This window comes from Triturus cristatus, chromosome 6, assembly GCF_964204655.1.
Source record: "Triturus cristatus chromosome 6, aTriCri1.1, whole genome shotgun sequence".
Lineage (NCBI taxonomy): Eukaryota > Metazoa > Chordata > Amphibia > Caudata > Salamandridae > Triturus > Triturus cristatus.
In genome coordinates this window covers 1,699,531,796-1,699,551,990 of record NC_140589.1, presented here as the reverse complement: position 1 = coordinate 1,699,551,990, position 20,195 = coordinate 1,699,531,796, and the positions used below count along the sequence as shown (strand labels likewise).

Below are 20,195 nucleotides of genomic sequence, written 5' to 3'. Positions count from 1 at the left end.
ATTGGAGACAGAGCACCACCGGAATCAATGCAGTTGTGAGCCTAGCCGCAGCGGTCTTCTGTTGATTAAGTGATTTGGCTCTATTTTGGCCACAACACGTCTGCTACAGATCAGGTGACCAAGGAAACAGTCCCAAGACATAATAGAGATATACGATGAATAGCCAACTTTTTTTTAATATTATTATACCCTGATTTACAGTGCTAAACTATAGGTGAGTACACAGCATTCATGTGAAAACACTGCACACATGCTTTTGAATTTATCTTTGTACAGGTGAACAGTGATTTTGCGGTGTGGGTGATATCAGCAAATATTTTGAATTAGTCTATGTGCTATTTTTAGAGGTTTTAATTCCTAAAGATTGTGAGCATTCACTGGCATGTTATAGTGGTACAGAGCTCTAGAGATACCTTAAAATGTATCTGGATTCTTTGGATGAATTTTCAGAATTTTGTAGATCATATTCTGCGGTCCTGAAAACAGGCATGCAATGTTTTACCTTATTATAAGGGGTAAGAAGAGATCTAAACACAGGATCTATATTGTTTAAATACTACTGAACATCAGGCCTGAAATCTATACAAAAGAGTGCATATGAAAATAAACATGTACATATGAAGGAAAACAATTATTTTTATTACAAAATATAATTTTTATTTTTTCAGTTTTGTCCAATTATATTTTTCTCTTATTCCTTGATCTTTTTACATTTTCGATATTTTTAATAGTTCTTATTACACACAAATAGTCCAATGTTTATATTACATAGACACAAACTCATATGTACAAAAACACAAAATAATTTATAAAAACAGTGAATTACAGTGCTATACAACAAAATCAATTTTTAAAAAACATAAGAGAAGGTGTTGGTATGTTGGCAAGTAATTCAAAGGCTGGCGGTCGATGAGAACACGACGCGCGTTTCGGCGTATAAGCCTTCGTCAGGTAAACAGTCTCAAACTTTCTCTATAATAAAGTGTAGAATAAATACAATATCAGACACACAGAAGCACTCTAGGCCTGGAACTTTGATCCTGATACAAATATGAGCACTTTATGCTTCATTATCTTTGATGTCTATGCCAATGTTAACAAGAGAACACACATTATTCTAGATAAATTCATGATAAAGTTGAATGTAAAGACGCACATTTTTTAATCCGTGAAGCTAACACCCAAGAAATCTTTAAAAGGAAGAGAAAAGGATACATAACCTTATGGCTCCTTGAATAGAAGAATGTTTTCAGTAGGGGTCCCTTTCTTACCAAATAATGTTTTGACTTATTACCATAGCTGTGATTATTAGAATTATTAACATTCTATTGTGCGTTACAATTTATTACCTCTTTCTTTCTGATAGTGCATATACTCCATGTTATAGGTCTAGAGTGAAAATACGATCAATTTATGAGGTTCATATTTGCTGGACTTCAAAATAAGGTCCAAAATTATGCTGGAACAGTCTCAGTTGGGCATAAAAAGGAATCAATTGCTATCATATAGTGTAACCATAGAATTACCTTTGTTATAGAGTACAGATATTATGGGAAGAAAGACTAAGATTCAGGTGAACGTCTGGGTAAACTTAATTCCTGTTTTAGTGGTTCAGAGTCAAATAACAGGATTAAAACAGAGGAAAATATAGCTATCACGACAGTTAAGATAAATTAGTCTAGTCAAGGAAAGCCACGTCTGACCGGTAAAATGTATAGCTACCAAGATTTGTATAGCCCAGTCAACATGCCTCGATACAAATGGATTTACCAGTCTTAGACAAAATGCTCAGTAATAATCCCATCCTCTAAGGTCCTGCCATGGTGAAATGTGCTGCTGGCGTCCTAGTCAGGTGCCGTCTTTTAAGTACTTACTAGCTTAGTCCTATATTTGTGTTTGACTTTGCCTTCATACGATAATTCACACTGTTGGTAGCACCATCTTGAAATGGAACATCAATATGTAATTGTAAATGGTTGGGAAGATATATTTGCTAGCTTAGTCCTATGTTTCTGTTTGACTTTACTTTAACGCGATGGCTCACATTGCTGGTGGCGCCATTTAAACATGGAACATTAATTTGTAATTGTAAAGGGTGGGAAGATTTATTTCTAGATTAATTTGGCAATTCTTCAGAGACAGTATAGTAAAGATCTCAGAGATGAATGATACTTGTTACCTGATGGCATCCTATATAGGAGCAATTTTAAAATCGTGTTAGCCTGGTAGGTTACTAATATTATCAGTACTAAATCTTAAGGATTGGCATTAGTATTTATGCCATACTCAAATGGTACATTTAGGTAATGGGGAGTATTGCGAGATGATATATTACTTGATTATGGGGTCTGATTTATGAATATACTGGAGCGTTTCAGTCCTACTGGGAGTATTAGGACTTGTAGAGATATCTTCTCAATCTGTTAGGCAATTCTTCCCTAGACTTTGATTGTAGTAATTCAATATACTATGTTAAACAGGCCTCGAAAACTCTACTTGCCCACTCCCAATTACCAGTAAAAGTTTATCAGGTCGAGCTATTTTTAGCACCTATTAGTCCCATCTGAATAAACTTAGGCTGGAAAGGAACAAGTTTTCTGCTCATTCAGAAAGTGAATGAGCAATAAAGATGCCATTATAAAATCTTGTTTTTATCTTGACACATTTGCTGTATATTCAGGGAAAGAGATCAAATGTCGGTTTGTCTCTTAACTAATTGCTGCTTGGAAAATAGGATGTATTCTTCTCTCTCTTAATAGAATTAGAGGTTTTTGTCAAGTGAGCTGTTTGAATATGTCAGTTATTTTTCTCAAACACAACATTTAAATACATATACTGTAAATTAATATTACAAATATATCAGTAATTAGAAAAGCATGTGTTTGTAATTAAAAAGTGTGATGCAAACAAAGATTTAAATAGGAGCAAAACAAACCAGAACACTTTACTTGGTGATGTGCAAATGACACATATTTGCAGAAACTCTATTTCCAAACATTGTTTGGAAACTATATAGTGATATCAGTAAAGCTGCATGTTGGTGGGAAAGTTTGTGGCCATTTCAATGTAAAATCTGCTGATTACAAGTGACAGTGTGCTACCACTTCATGCTTTAGTTATGTATTAATTAAACGTAATAGTTTTTAAACATGATTTGAGAATCATTCATGCCCCCGCCCAGGTGAAAATGCCGTGAATGAACTAAGAGGCAAGTCAGGGCTTATGTGTTTCTTTTATGTGGCTAGATTTGTATTAAATATGGAAAGAAAGTTTATACAGCAGACATACTGAACTCGCACATTTGAAAGCGCCCTCATATGTGATAATGAAGAAAATGGCGGCTCTGTGAATTAAATTATTTGCCAACGATCACATCATTTAAAACAAGTTTATGGGTCAAGAGCATTACAAATAGGTCTAGTAGAATATTTAAGTCACTAGACCTCCAGGTCTTATAACATTTGTATGATTTTTAGAGGCCTGGTTAAGACATTATATAGTCGCAGTTACATACATGTATATTGTGACAAAATTGCTACAACATAAGTTATTCAAATTCAAGGATATTTCTTTGGCCAATCCGGCCAAAAATGACAGAGAAAAACAGTGTACCACATATCATCATATGTGGTACACATTCATCGATATTAAAATCCACATTTTGTATAGCGACAAGGATAAAAATCATAAGACAGCAAAAGTGCAGATCAATAAAATACAATCTCTAAAATTCTGATTTACGCTATAATATAAAAACCATGCAAGCTAATAATCACTAATAAAAGAAAACTCCTTGACGATTCAGGGAGTGATAACCCTCAATGGTTCTCCTACCTCTGAAAACAGGTCATAAAAAAGAAAAAATGCTGAAGCAATTCTTCGAGGTATTTACCAATTGCAGGTGGCATAAAGCCTTGGTGCACCTGCGATGGGCAAGAGTTTTTAACAGTGGTTTAAGAGAGTGCTTTAGTGCATGATTATAATAGTTACAGAAAAACGTATAGTGCAACAGAGACTGTTCTAAGGTACTATCACATGGACAGAGTACAGCAGAGATCCCCATGCTTGTCAGCGGCCCAGAGAAGGACAAAATCCTCCATACTGTAATAAATCTAAATCAGAAGAGTAAGGATCTCTCCCAATGCATTAATTCAAGTGATAAATAGAAGACTGGCACGCGAGATGAAAGCGACCTATAATAAAATAACACTGTGCATTTCTTGATCTCAACTGCCAGTCTGGTGTCTTCACAGGACTGCAAATATAGTTGCTTAACCCACACTTTATCTTCTTTCTTTATGTTAATTGGAGCAGCAAAGAGAGAGGCCAAACCCAGGGCCTTCAGTGAGCTGGATATGTAACTCAGCCATGAAATTGCTCATCCATTGTCCAAAGACAATCCATAAGTTATTCTATTTGTTCATGTACAAACATCATTTAAACATATTTATTCACATTTGATAAATTGTGGCAAAACACTACCCATAATAATTCAGACATGTCATATGGTTGTCTATTTCCAGGAGTATCAATTACATAAGGAATCCAAATAACTAATAGTGTGTTGCTGTTAAAATTAAATATTGACCCAAGTGATTCTGCTGCTTCTCTTTATGATCTTCCAACTCTTATAATGTCATGTTTGGGAGCTTAGTTAGACAGGTTTCTCCTGCGTGTTCGTAAATAATCAGTGTAAAAAACATACATATTTTTCTTCCTCATTGTTCAATAGTCCTTTCCAAAGGATTTTTAGAGTGAGAAACGTGCATGAGTCAGTCTTCATAGTAACCGGTTATGTAATTCTGCATCCTTGTTGACCATATACAATTTCAGTATGAGTTCACTCTCATATTTCTGGAGGGTCAGTTCTTGGTTTTCTCCTCATGGGATTCTCATTAATTTGCCAATCCCGTAGAATGTAAATATTTGCTCATGATATTCTTCATAGTGTCCTTCCAAATGCAATGTTTTATTAGATTTCTAGATATTTCTATAATGTTTTAGTCCCATTTTTGAGCAGTCTGTGCTCTGTGGGTAGGTTTTGTTACAAGGGCAAGTAATAGTATATATACACATATGCTCCCAGAGTTCATACAATCATTGATGTAATGCAATACCCATGTATTGTGAACTCCTTTGTTTTGTTTTCCCAAGTTTACAAATTGAATAGTTCTTGCATGTGTAGAATGCTATCGGTTTATCCGAAAATGTACCGTGTTTTCCTCTTTTGTCCATGAAGAATGATCGTCATTTTTGATCCAAGTTTGGCGCTCCTTTGAAACTTTTCTGAGGAAGTGGTGAAATACCGTCTTGAATTTGTGGATTATAACTTAATAGCGATCGGTGTTTAAGTAAAATATTTCTGACTAAAGATGTCCATTATAGTACTCTGTGATGGATGAGTTTTATGGTTGGCAGGTTATTCTTTTTAACTTTAGAAATGGCATCTGATTAGGACACCAACAGAGCATTTTGCCACAGCAGAACCGTAGAGATGATATTATAAATGGGCATCTCGCCCGAGACCGGTAAGTCCCTTTGTATTGAAAGCGTTTGACTGGGCCATATAAATCTGGATAGCTATAATTTTCGCAGCTTAGACCTGGCTTCGATTGACTGGGCTAATTTGTTTTAACTGTGGGATAGCTATATTTCCCACTTCTATATTCCTGGTATTTGTCTCTGAACCACTAAAACTGAAATTTCTGTTCCACTGATCTTCCCCCTAAATCTTATTTTTTTTACCATGATAACTGTACTCTATAACAAGGGTAATTCTATGTTTACACAATATGGTAGCAATAGATTATTTTTAATGCCCAACTGAGGACGTTTCAGCCTAATTTTGACCTTATTAAAAAGTCCAGCAACAATGAACATAGTTCATTGAACTTATTTTCACCTTAAACCTATAAACACAAAGTGCATACACTATCAGGAAGACAGACGCAATACATTTTAAAGCATTGTGTGTTATTAATTCTAATATAGGTACCCACGATAATGTGGTAACACATCTGTACGCATATTTTCAGGACTACAGAATATGATCTAGAAAATACTCCAAATTCAACCTAAGAAGCCAGATAAATGTTAAGGTCGCTCTAGAACTCTATACCACTATAACATATCTCTCCATGCTCATGTTCATTATGAATTAAAACCTCTTGAACTAGCATATAGGTTAATTAATAATATTTGATACTATTATCACCCACATCACACAATCACCTCTCACCTGTACAAAGATAAATTCAAAAATCAAGTGTCCAGTGTTTTCACATGAGTGCCATGTACTCACCTATAGCTTGGCACCGTAAATCAGAGTATAATCAATTAAAACTTGGCTTTTCATTATATCGCCCCATTACAGCATTAAGAGAGCCCCAAGCTTGCAGGTCAGTAAAAGGAGCAAAACACGTGTTGGCTGTATCAAGACCAAAAGTGTATAATATCTCAGATGTTTGTGGACAAATATATCACAGTGACGCAACAAGAACTGAAATATTTATAATTGAGAACAGTTCAAAGGTTAGACCCTGGTCAGATGTATAAAGCACCGCCAAGGCAATATATTACTGATTATGGATGATAAATGTTCTTTCAACAAATATTCAAAGTGAAGATTTTCTCTATGTTATATGCAATGTATCTGTCTTTAAACTACATTTTCTTGAATACTACAAAATTGAGCTGTTATAAATCTTTCCATTTAGATAAATACAAGTACTGGAAAATATGCACCGTGTACTGTAGAATTTAGTCTACTGAGAGGAGTTGTTGTTGGCTCTACACTCACATGAGAATACATTTTCCCACAATGGATCACTCGTCAGGCGTACTAAGGGCATTATGTGTAGGCTATGACTGTGTCGGCCTGCTGAAAGGATCTGTATACAGTCCCAAGTCGACCAATGGTAGGTGCAGCCCCAGGGGCAGATGGCAATGACACAGTTGCAGACCTCGTCTGGGCCACGTTAATGAAGCTGGTTGCAGACCTCGTTTGGGCCTAAACAAATAGGCAGTTGTAGCCCTTATCCAGACCTGCAGCAAGCATGCAGTTGCATCCCTGAATGATCCAACAGCAATCATACAGATGAGGCAGACTGGTTTCGAGGAGAGACACAATTTGACAATTCTTGTCAAGAACCAAGATGAGAGGCCCGGGTTTGGGGGGTAAATGGCCTGCAGGCGCCTTCCTAGTTTTCTCTCAAATAGTCCTCTCTTCCTGAATGTCCCTTAGCCACTAGAGGCACGCTAGGCCTCGCTCCTCCAGGACTGTATTTCTTCTTGCAGGGCCAAGCAGACTCCTTCCCTGACAGTAGGCAGGCTTCTGGGCACTTCAGGGCAGATCCACAATATCACAAGTAGTAAACTCAGACTTCAGGTGATGTACCCTCACCTCTGGCTGCCAGACAGACACCAGCCCTGGTTGCAGAGCAGTCCTTTGAGTACTCTGCAGAGTACTTCGTTCCTTGGTCATAAAGAACTTGAAACTGTAACAAAGTGGAGTGGTTTGGGTGCCACTTTTACACACAACTTCTAGACTTGGAATGGTGAACCACTAACAGCTCTAGAACTGGTTTCGAGTGATTCTCCTTTCAAGTGTCCTCCTCCAGCCGTTCTCTGGACAGAGCCTTAGTGCTTCTCACAACAGGTAGCACTGGGTTGTGTCCATTCTGGAGCACCCCAAACAGGCACAAGGAGATGTGAGTTTTCTACACCTAGCTGTCATCAGCCCAAGTGAAGTAATTAGGGATAGAAAAATGAGACTATAGAATTCATCACCATTCACAATGGAGTGTGCCATCCCACCCCTCAACATTCACCCCCAGTCAAGAAATCTGTGTTAAATCCATTGTTCTTTTTCTCACAATGCCACCCCAGTTTAGACCCAGCCATATGCAAATCAGTCTTGACCATGCTCCTCTTGGGAACAGTCCAGTCCGAACTACCAAGTCAGGTCCTCCGTGGACCAGACACAAGCATCTTGGTACCGGTTTTGGGGTATTACCCCTCATCAGCCAGGCTTGTGGCACAGTGAGCAAGGGACCCAGGTCTGGGCATACCGATCCCACTTAGGGCGAAAAGTGCTGCACCAATAAATGATGGACGGAATGCTGAATAAATCACACATTTATCCCCAGTCCAGAGATATGGGTTAAATCCATCGTTCTTTTGCTCTCTTTACGCCCAGCTCTCTGTACTGGAGTGCGTTTGACATTGTTCAACATTATATCCATCAATTGTTTTTTTTGCATTTGTTTCTCCGAGTGGGACGGGTATGCCCAGACGTGAATCCTGTGCTCTCCATGCAACTGAAGTCAAGCTAGCATGACTGAAGACGGGCAAATTCCTAAAACCGGTCCCGGAATGCTTGTTTCCGGTCCAGGGAAGACCTGGCCTGGCAGTTCGGGCTGGACTGTTCGCCTGAGGAGAAGGGTCAAGACTGATTTGCATATGGCTGGGTTTAACAGAAATAGCATGGGAAGCAAAAGAACCATGGATTTAGACCCAGATCTCTGTACTGGGGTGAATGTTTGCACTGCCCAACATTCTGTCCATTAATTGTTCTTTTTGCAGGAATATTAATCAGCAGCACCTTGCTAACCAAGAAAAGCTCATAGAATTTCTAAAAGCAGACCTGACTCCACTCACCTCACTTCAGGGTCTAGGTCTCCTCTCTTCAGCTAAAGAAATATAGGAAATACACTTCCACCATCTGGGAACATAGTTCTCACTCTCTATCATGTGGCAGGTTGCATCAGGAACAAGTTCAATGAATTTTACTAGCCTCCAATACTTTGCTTAACTTACACACCATGCATGTAAAACACTTCCCACAAATGAGCAGGTACACTTAACACATACTCAGCATGTCAATGCAAGAGTCTGAAAACACATGTAGAAGCTGACCTTTAGGATGGTGAAGCAGTAGGCCTCAACCCCAGTCACACCAATAAAAATGACAGGTCACACTATTGGTTTTTCATAGCCATGGTATGCTGCCACTTACAAAATATGAGCTACACTCATGACAGGGACAAGATCAATGAGAGCACGTGTGCTGCAACTCTCCAGGTCACAAGGCAGGTCCAGGAACTCACATATTCAGAGACACATCTTGGGCTCCACTTACACTCTTAGATTAGCATGTTATTAGAGCTAAAATAAAAAGTCAGGATCCCAGAAACATACGCAATCGGGCACTCAAGGCAGGGAACACGCCTGATACCATGCAAGCACCATTCCCGCTCCAACACAGGCATGCCCATTTGACACCCTCAGAAATGCTACTCCCAAAAGCTGATGGCTGTCAGGTGCAAGACCTGCATGCAACGCTGTGCTCATGGTGTAAGTTTTCCAGTTTGAAACACACCTCATCACTACCTGCTCTGAAAACCATAGCCTGTGGCTGTCTTCTCTGCAGATGAGAAACACACTAAGAGAGGGACTGGTTTCAGACCCCTGACAATAGAATCAACATTCCCTGTCTCCAGCAGGACTATACAAGGAGACTGAAACTTCCCCACTTGACTTCTGAGATGTCTCCTCTCAGATATAGGGCTGGGTCACTGTTGCACAACTCTGCCCATGCTATTCACAACGAGCCTGCACCCTTAAGATTATTCTAAGCCTAATAAGTTGTTGTCTATCTACTCTGTAGTACCTGCTACAGAACCCTGTTCCCAGAGGTATAGTCTTTGTGTTGTATTTCATTTCGGTATAACAAAGGACTTCTTTTGTATAAAAGATAAGCACTGATGGAGAGAATCATTTTTGCATTCCATTTGACAACTGTTGGGCTCAGTCTCTCACACTATCTCCCGGAGAAGCCTTGGCCTGCTTTCCTCACTACCCTAAAAGTCAAGTGCTGAAAGGTTTTCTCAGACTTGGCCCTTTTTGGCTAAAGTTCATTAAACTGTTTGCCTTCCTCCTAGACCTTTTTCTGACATTGTGTTGCTGACTTAGATGCTTTGGGCACTTTGCCACTACTGATCAGTGTCAAAGTGCAAGTGTTCCCAGTATAAAGTGTTATGGTAATTGGTTGTCCATAATTGGTATGTTTGTCTTACTAGGAAAGTCCCTAGTAAAGTGCACTATTTGTGCCAGGGCTGGTAATGCAAATGCTACTAGTGGGCCAGCAGCACTAATTGTGCCACCCACATAAGTATCCCTAAAGAGAGATCTCAGGCCTGCCACTACAGTGCCTGCGTGCAGTTTGTTAACTGCCTTGTTGTCCTGACAAGTGCACCCACTTGCCAGGCCTTACCCTTCCCTTTTTATGCACATCAGACACCCCTATAGTAGGCCCAAGGTACCCCCTGGGCAGGGCGGAGTGTATGTGAAAGGTAGGACATGTACTGAGTTGTGTAACATGTCCTGACAGTACAATACTGCCAAACTCGTTTTTCACTGTTGCAAGGCCATCTTGCCCATAGGACAGAAGGGGGAATACTGTGTCACATGTTTCCAAAGCGATACCAAAGGGGATGATGGACGGAGCAGTTGAGCAAATCAAACACTCACCCCCAGTCAACTGATATGGGTTTAATCCATCATCATTCTTTAGCTCACTCCACCACCCCAGTTCAGACATGGCCATATGCAAATCAGTCTGACCCTGTGCCTCATGGGAACAGTCCAGCCCAAACTGTCAAGCCATGTCTTCCTTGGACCGAAAACAAGCACCCTGGGACCGGTTTCAGGTTCATAACCCTCGTCAGCCAGGCTATCTTGAATCCAGTGGTAAAGTGAGCAAGGGACCCACGTCTGGGCATACCCTGCCAACTTAGGGCGAACAAAGCAATACCAAAGGGGATGATGGACGGAGCGGTTGAGCAAATCAAACACTCACCCCCAGTCAACTGATCTGGGTTTAATCCATCATCATTCTTTAGCTCACTCCACCACCCCAGTTCAGACATGGCCATATGCAAATCAGTCTGACCCTGTGCCTCATGGGAACAGTCCAGCCCGAACTGTCAAGCCATGTCTTCCCTGGACCGGAAATAAGCATCCTGGAACCGGTTTCAGGTTCATAACCCTCGTCAGCCAGGCTATCTCGAATCCAATGGTAAAGTGAGCAAGTTTTTGCATTTGTCACCCTGAGTGGGATGGGTATGCTCAGACGTGAGTCCCGTGCTCTCCGTGCCACTGGAATAAAGCTATCCTGGCTGAAGAGGGGTGAAACCCTGAAACCGGTCCTAGGATGCTTGTTTCCAGTCCAGGGAGGACCTGGCTTGGCAGTTCGGGCTGGACTGTTCCCATGAGGCACAGGGTCAAGACTGATTTGCATATGGCTGGGTTCAAACTGGAATGGCATGGTGAGCAAAGAAATGATGGATTTAGGCCCAGGTCTCTGTACTGGGTGAATGTATGACATTGTTCTGCATTCTGTCCACCACCTGTTGTTTTTGCATGTGTCACATGTTTCCAGCATATCTTCTCATAGGCATTTGATGGAGAGATGAAGTTTAGTGTGCCTGAATTCAGAATTTAATAACACATCTTTCTATGAAGATGGTTTTTACATTGTGTGTTTGCAAACCACACTTTTAGAAGTGGCTGGTTTCTTGTGCTAACCATCCTGAGTGCCTCTGCCTGGTTGTGTATTGACTGTCTGGGTTTGGATGTGACAGGGTCCAGGGAGGAGTAGGTGAGACAGCACAGGCCGGCCTGTATTTAGTGTGGTGGGAGGCGTAGCCCCTTTGATGTGAAGAGGGCTGTGCTGCTGCCACAAAAGAATGGCTCAACCTCCTGGGGAGCGTCTGAGGCCCAGACCCTCACTATCCAAGCAAGAAGGTGTGCACTGGCAGGAAGACACATAGAACTGGTTTGGACCAGGCTCAGAGCGCCCTGAACACAAAGACTTCAAAGGTATTTAGGGGTATAAATGTAAGAGCTGAACCCCATTAACTCAAGACAGAACTCCAGACTGAAAAACGATTGAAACTACTTTGTGATCAAGAGGAACCTATGCCAAAGGAGAACAGCTGAAGAGAAGGACTGCCCTCACTGTGTGTTCTGGGGCTGGCATGCAGTTTGCTGATTTGACTAATGAGAAGACAAGGGACTTTGCTGTGTGCTGTGTCTCCCTGCTTGAAAGGACTTTGCTGTGTCCTGAAGTAACTTGTCTCCAAGGGCCCGAGGAGAACTGGTCCCCTGTTGTGGAAACTCAGGAACATCAAAGTTTCCAATGCTTGGTGTGTGTGCTTTTGCACGCCTGAGACTGCCGTGTGGTCTGTGGTGCTGGTTACGAGGTGCCCTGTGACCGCGTTGCCCCCACAGCGTGAAACATTGTTCACGATGCTGAATTGTTGTTTGTGGCACGATCCGTCATCGTAACTGAGGCTGTGAGTAAGGATCGCCGACACTGGCCCGAGCTGCATCGTGCTAAAGGATTTCTGGAAGCTCAGGAAGCTGCAAGGTGAAAGGGATTGTAATCGCGTTCGCCAAGAGGAATCTGCTCAAGATCGCCAATGAAGGAGAAGGCAGCGCCGTAACCCGTCCGGCTACAGCGTCGCCTAGCAACAGAGCTGCAACGTCATCGGGCTGCCCAGCAGGACGTCCGACGAGCGGAGAGAGAGAGCGAGGCAGCGCACCCCCCAGGTAAGGCTTGGACTCCGGTCGGGAGCCGCAAGTGTGTGTGGCCTGGGGAGGCGTGCAGGAGCAGTACAGGAGTGCTCCGATCTCTCTCCCGCTGCACCGTGTTAGACGCGCAGAGTCCCCGAGCAGCCCGTACCTGCCCAGCAGTCCTGGGGCCGCCCCTTTAAACTTACGACCGGTGTCTCTGTTGTTGGGGCCTAGTTGTGCCCGAGTTGACCACGCAGATTGGCTTATAGCATTATTCCTTGCATTAGGAACTGCCTGATTCTTTCATTACGAACCGCATTATTTCTGAATTAGGAACTGCCTGATTCTTGCATTATGAACTGCCCGATTCTTGCATTACAACCGCATTATTTTTGCATTACGAACTCCATTATTCCTGCGTTATGAACTGCATTAGTACTTGCAATAAGGACAGTCGTGTTACTACATTAAGAACTGCATTATGAACTGCATAGCCTAGCATTAGGAATGCATTAGATCATCGTGAACTGCTCATTAATACCGCAAGAACCTACAAGTGATTGCTGGCCTAATAACCAGCAAAGTGAAATATTACGAATACGCGTATTTTGGACTTCTATTGTTTGGTCTCATCGTATTCCTTTTGATAAAGATACCGCTATTTTTATAAAACCAGCGTGGTGTCCATTTGTGGTGTTATCACTGTGTTACTGAGAGTGTGGTTGCAAATACTTTACACATTGCCTTGGAGATAAGCCTGGCTGCTAGTGCCAAGCTTCCGGGGGATGAGCAGGGGTTATCTGAGAGTGTGTCCCTCCTTTCTCTGGCTAGAAGCAAGGGTCCCTATTTGGACTAAGGTATACCTAACTCAGCCAACTAGAGACCCCCAGTTCTAACAGGTTTACTGTACCATAATAGATCATGCCCCGAAACAGCAGTAGTAAAAGTCCTAAAGCACCATGACTGTCTCCCTGTGACCCTGGATACCCTGTAGGCCCCAAGGAGGTTACCATGCTGGTCTTAACATTTGACCATAATTTATTTCACTTTTTAGTCATATACTGTAGGCAAAACTCTCTGTGAGAGATATCATAAGGTAGGAGAATTATGTTTCTTGACCAAAAGTCATGTTCAAACAAAAGATCTGGTTAATGAAAGAGCTTTACAACTGGTTGGTATAATTCTCTCAGAATGCTGATAAGGGTTGCAGAGAAATACAGATGGAAGCTTTTAAACATTGCAAATGTGTATGTTTTACCTGCAAACATCGAAATTTACCATAAGAAACATAAATTAGGAACAAGGCAAAGTAACATGCCCACACTTGATGGAGTTCATATTTTAATAACTGAACACATGGGTATTTTGCAACACCCATGAACGATATTTTAAGAAACATAGAGGAAGGACATTAATTGGCTTCTGGCTTGATGAGAGGTATACTTTAGAAGGTGGTGCCTCAACTAGAAGCAGACACAGGTGCTAGCACAGTGGTGGCCACGCACAAGCCAGAGGTAAGGCTTGCCACACGCCCCTGAGACACAAGCAGCTGTACAAGTTTGTCTGACCGTTCACTGGTTCGTTCGTTCGCTCATGTTATTCTTAGCAATTCCCTTCTATCTGTTTCCCTCGCACTTGCAAGCATGTCCAAGGACACCTGTGGAGATCCAAATGTTGGGGACACAGGGCTGTAAGTAAAGAAGGAGCGAGGAGAAAAGTAGTTAGCACGTCTCTGGGTAGTTGGCGAGGTCTGGCTTCTCTCTAGCAGTACCAAGGTTGCGAGTGAGGAGCTACACTCAACCCTGGTTGTCACAACCAAGCTACAGAGACACTCCAACAGGGAAGCCAGAACAAAGGAAGAGGGACATTCAGGAAATAAGCTACCCTCTGCCCCCTGAGTGTGTTTAACCTTATACAGAACTAAGAATAGGTCAAGATTTTGCTTTTTCTACATAGACACTTGGCACAAGGCAGACCTAGCCCAAAGTCATCTATTGCTCCCAATCAGAGAGGTGGATATTAAGCCCCTAGTAACAGAAACAAGGGATTTCCTGATTACCAACATGCCTAGACCATCAACAAAGAAACTTCCTGATGCAACCGGGAGCAAAACTCTGGAATATGTAAACATGATTACTGTAGTAGACTGACAAAAAATGTTCTAAATACACTGTGATAGGCTGCGGAAGTAGGAAACTTCCAGGTTTTCGGAATATGAGTAAGAGACCCCCCCCCCCAACTTTTCACATCAGTTATGAAGTTGCTTTGGTGGACATGGAGAGTAGGTTACTCACTTAAGAATACTGTGGACCAACATCACCTTGTTACCAATGCTGATTTATCATGCCAGTTTGCAACCTCTCTAGTGTGGCTAAATGACTGTGCCACCTTTTGCCAGGGTGTAGCAATTTTAATCTTCTTTATGTTTTTATTTACGCACTGTATTCAAATTCTTTACTCTATATGTATTTTACTGTATTGCACTGCACTTTTATGGATACATTCTGCATTCAAATAAAGATTTTGAAATGTAAAGTTGACTGTGCCATTCATTTATCCTCCTTTAGCTCTATTTTTGTTTTCTTTACTTGTCCTTGAATATCAAGAACTCCAGATAAGTGATATTTGGGAAGAAACAAAAAGATTCTAAATCTGAACTGGCTAAATTCTGGCTAAGTCTGTTCTCTTGTTTCCAAAACTCTAGTTTGAACAAACAGAAATGTTTAAAGTCTTTATTTTGAATTCAAAATGTGTTGTTTTGAGTCTCTATGTATGCAAAGGGCAAAGACCAGATGGCCACTGCTTAACACATACGTTCAATACCAATATTTTAGGATGGAAAAAGTAAAAAGAGAGAGAGAAAAATCCTACAGCTAGATCCGGCCACGTCCGCCAGAGGCGAGGCTGGAGCGAGTAAGTGGGTGAAGGACCAGTTTATAATGTCCTAAGTAACCAGCGTTATGAGTGAGACTCCAGTAAACTAGCACTCCATAAATCCGATTTTCCAAGTTTATTCAGCCTGAATAAACTTGGAAAATCGGATTTGTGGAGTGTGAGTTTACTGGAGTTTCATTCATAACAAAGGTTACTTTGGACATATATAACATATGTGGGGTAAAAGTTATGGATATGGCATGCATGGTTGTCTTCTTAATTGAAAGCTTTCTGCTCAAGTTGCTAGCCTTGATTGCTCTTCTACATCCTTCCACCTTCATCTGGTGTATTTGATCATCAGTAGACAATGTCCCCGCCTTCAAAAATAAAGAAATAAAATAAGAGTGCACGGAAACACAGCACCCAGTTACCCCTGTGGCTAAGCTGGTTAGTCCTTATTGGAATTGGAATTTGCACAGCTAGGTCTCACAAACCCTCAGCCAACAAACACATCATTAGGCGCTGCTTACAAAAACACAAGAATCGCACCTCAGTGGTCCTCAAATATGACAAATAAATACTTCCTATGTAGGCTCAAAACATTAACACCGCCCTTCCAACGACAAACCCTTGTGGTGTTTCAGTCTAGTTGTCAGGCACCCACGTGACCGCAACGTGGTGCCTGACGGGAGAGCGCGCTGTGACGCGCCAAGGGAGGAGGCCTTATCACGGAGACTGGACGGACTTCACCTCTCCTAAATAAAGTAACCTGAAACTACACGCAACAATTTCTGTGTACATATTGTGTGCATAGCGACACTATAAACTGGCGATGAGCGGACTCGAGCCCCGCTGTTGCAGCCGCCTCACGCTCCAGTTGTACTTGCCTACACCCCCGCCGTGACGCGCACTGTCGGCGCAACTACAAGGAGAGGGGGAGTGCCGTCCCGCAACACTCTACACGGCGTGTCCCTGACGCGCCTTTGATCTCTGCCGACGGCTCCTCGGCTCTCATGCACACAGTAAGGAACCGGCGCCCTTCACTTCCAGCCACAGTTTTGTAAACGACATCCCAGTGACGCAGAAAGCCCATGAGGCATTCCATCGGACTGAGAGCTGACAAGAGGTGCTGAACTACAGATCGCGTAAATGATGCGACTGGCTTAAAACCCCAAATTTATTGAAGACATCATCCTTTAACCTCAAAAATCTTCAAGGCCTCCTCCTGATTCACCAGGACTACAACTTTGACTGAGAAAACCTTCTTGCCCGCAGATATTAACCAAAATCTGCGCTTGGGCTGTATACCCATCTGCACTGTCCTGAGGAAGACCCGCTGTGACGCTTATTATATTTTGCGCAGTACACGGGGTCGAAACATCGACGCACCCTTATATGTCTACACAATGCTTCTGATCACAGATTCATTCACATAGGATCTTGTGGCATATGTGAAAAACCATAAAGACATATCAAGAAATAATGTACCTTTCTATTCTACTTATTCACTTTTACCGCATTTGAAATATATTGTATATACTATTTATCATCACATGTCACTTTATCACCACAAGTCACCAATATTTTGCTCTTTTGAACTTATGTATTACGACAGCCCATAATACTTTATTCCCTTAAATTACCAAATTGCAAACTTTTTATTGGTGTGTGCTTTTTTCCTCATTTATCTGATATCTGTTACATGTAATGAATATTTTTTGAACTTTCTAAAAGAAATTAGAAATTCCCGACAGAACCATTGTATTTATATAACATGAGGCAGCACCAGCACCCTTCAGGAGGATCTTGCCGGGCTGCACTTTTGTCCGGCCATCCATTGCCCTCAGGTGTGAGAGTCCACTGCGCTGGCTGATCCCATCAGCCCAGGAGCCCATACATGCCATATGCTACGTGCTGAACCACTACTCTAAGGACTCCAATACAGCACCCCTGCCAGCAGGACAGAGCCAGAGTACTGCTCCACCACTGCTAATCACCGTGCCTCCAGCTCAGTCGTCCTGTCCGCAAAGGATCCTGCGCTTACATCCAGGGAGTTCACTGTCTGGCAGGCACGCCTAGCCTAATGCAATGTGTGTCCAGACCTTCTCCCTCACAAATCCTGTGCCCTTCCTCCCGAAACCAGGCAAACCAGCGATGAAGTGGGCCGACTGGAAGGGGTACTTCCTCAACTGCTTGTCGGCGATAGAAGATGAAGGGGAAGAAGAGTTCTCCAGCAAACGCAGGAAGAAAATATTGCTGCACAACCTAGGACCCGAAGGGTTGCGAGTCTACGAGAACATGGTAAAAAACCGAGAGCCGCAACAGATGAAGATGTGTTCCAACACACGTTGGGAGGACTTGGACAGCCACTACGAGCCAGTCATTTGCACGGCTATTAATAGATACACTTTACTGAGACTGAAACGGTGGATGAGTATGTGGCTGCACTCAAGAAATTGGGGATCAACTGCAAATTTGGCCACCTGCACGACGACTTGATACGAGAACAAATAATAATGCACACGACAAGCACCTACGTACAGGAAAAGTTATGGGTGAGTGGCGAGGCACCCCTCCATGAGATCATAGCCATTGTCAAAAAATCCGAACTATCCTAACGGTGCGCATCGGCAGCCAAGAAGAAAGCAGAGACGAAACCTGCAGTCTGTAAAGTGAGTGACGCTACTGTGTCAAGGGACAAACCACCCACTGCCACAACATACCGACAGAACAGGCGACCCACTCGAAATCTGCTTGTCGTGTCGCGGAAACCGAACGGGAAGGTGCGTTTATGCATTGACCTTCGAGAATTAAACAAAAACATCCTGGTGGACAAATTCCTGTTACCACGCATTAATGACCTACTGGCTCAGACCAAGGGCATAAATTGGTTCTCAACTATTGATCTCACAGCGGCGTACCACCAGATCCTGCTCCACCCATCCAGTAGAAAACTGACCTCCTTCATTACCCCATTTGGCTGCTACAGATTCCGACGCCTGCCCTTTGGTCTGGCATCCGCAGCATCAGTGTTCCAAAAACTCATGCATGTGCTATTCAAGGCCAGCAAAAATGTCCTGTGCTTCCAGGATGACATACTTGTCATGGGGAAGACCAGAGAAGAACACAACGTCACTCTACGGGACGTGTTGCGCATCCTGTCTGTCAACGACCTCACGGCTGAACTGGACAAGTGCAGGTTTGGACTGCGCACCGTAACGTACCTGGGACACGAGATTGGAGAAAAGGGGATATTTCTGAAACAAACAAATGAAGAGGCTATCAAAGCGGCACCCCGGCCCCGGATGTCAGATCCTTCCTCGGACTAGCAGAGTTTTACAGTAAATTTGTTCGCAACTTTGCCACGAAAACCCATTCCATGCGACAACTTTTGAAAGACAAAGCCAGCTTCTGTTGGACGCCCGAATCCAACCGTGAGTTTGAAGCCATCAAACAGGACATTTGTGAGGCGGTACCTCTCCAGGGCTTCGACTGTTTGGCCCCCAACATACTGACCACATATGCAAGCGAAAAGGGGCTGGGAGCGGTGTAACCCTACGCGTTATGGCTTGCTATCCATGTGGCTAAGTGCTTCAGTGACCCCACATAAGCGCTATAAATAAGCTACAATACAGCGGACATCCATTTTGCTAGGATGACTGGTGAATAGTAGTAGGGAGGCTACAGGTAAGTGTGAGCCTAAACGAGAAGCTTCTTGCCAAACCTGGATAGCTGCCAGCAGCCCCAGGGACACACCACTGCACTTTGAGCGCTGGCTCAGTGTTGTCACCTGCCCGTTACTTCTGTCAGACGTCAGAATTCCCATTAAACCCCACGTCCATGTTTTTTTTCTCACTAGCTGTAAACAAGAATAAATAATGGATGAGTGGGGTGCTGGTGGACGTTCGGGGGCCCCTGGAAGCGTCAGCCACACTGTGTCACGCAGTGCGCCGCTCCGGAGCGTCCCTGGCTCCGGTCCATCATGTCGCCCGGAGGTGGCCAGCCTTGTGGTCAGATCAATACGCGCAGTGTTCGTCCCGCTGGTAATTCCGCTGCTCAGTGTTTATAAGCAGCTGTCAGGGCAGGACGCCCTCCCGTTACCCCTCCGATGCCTCGGCCCGGGGGCAGCGGCATCCCCGAGCTCCTTCCAGCCAGAGAGCCGGGCTCCTGCAGCCTCCTCCCGGCTGCAGCAGCCCTGACGGCCCCGCCTCGGCCAAGCACCCGCCGGTTCTTACCTGGTGCCTCCGACGTTGAGCTGGATGATCTCGCCGATGCCCGATGCCAGGCAGCCTCCTCCTCCCGCCCCGGCGCTGCCGTTATCGGCCATGGCTTCCTGCTGCAGCAGCAGCCGCGGGAGCAGCCCCGGCCCGCCGCGGCCGCCTGAGCTCCCGGAGCCGAGGAATGGAGAGAGGCAGGGTGGGAGGAGGCGCTGGGCGGGATCGGGCGGCTGCCTGGCAGGCCTGGGATAGCGGCACGGGAAGGAGGGAGCGCCCTGAATCACATTGCAGCGGGAGAGGAGTTTACAGTAGGAGCCAGTTATAGGAATTCTTTGCTCAACTACAATTTCTGAAGTAATAAAAACGTTTTTTACACGTTAGATCCACACTTTAAACATGCGTTCTACAAACGCTAGGTACAGCTGAATTGGAATTTCCAAAGGAATAATCAATTAGAACCTCTGCTTTCCAGGGAATATTTCTTCCAGCAAATTTGACAGGTTACTAAAGAATTAGATAATAAATAAA

The 20,195-nt window shown here is 43.4% G+C and overlaps 1 protein-coding gene across 1 annotated transcript in view; it reads right to left on the bottom strand.

The window, feature by feature from the left end:
• The window catches only part of KCTD3 (potassium channel tetramerization domain containing 3), a 340,096-nt gene extending 320,181 nt beyond the window's left edge, over positions 1-19,915 (bottom strand). The window contains exon 1 of the mRNA XM_085612922.1: positions 19,686-19,915. Coding sequence (XP_085469048.1) covers positions 19,686-19,777 — 92 coding nt within the window. The 5' untranslated portion in view covers positions 19,778-19,915. The remainder of the gene's footprint in view (positions 1-19,685) is intronic.
• Positions 19,916-20,195: the final 280 nt, after the last annotated feature.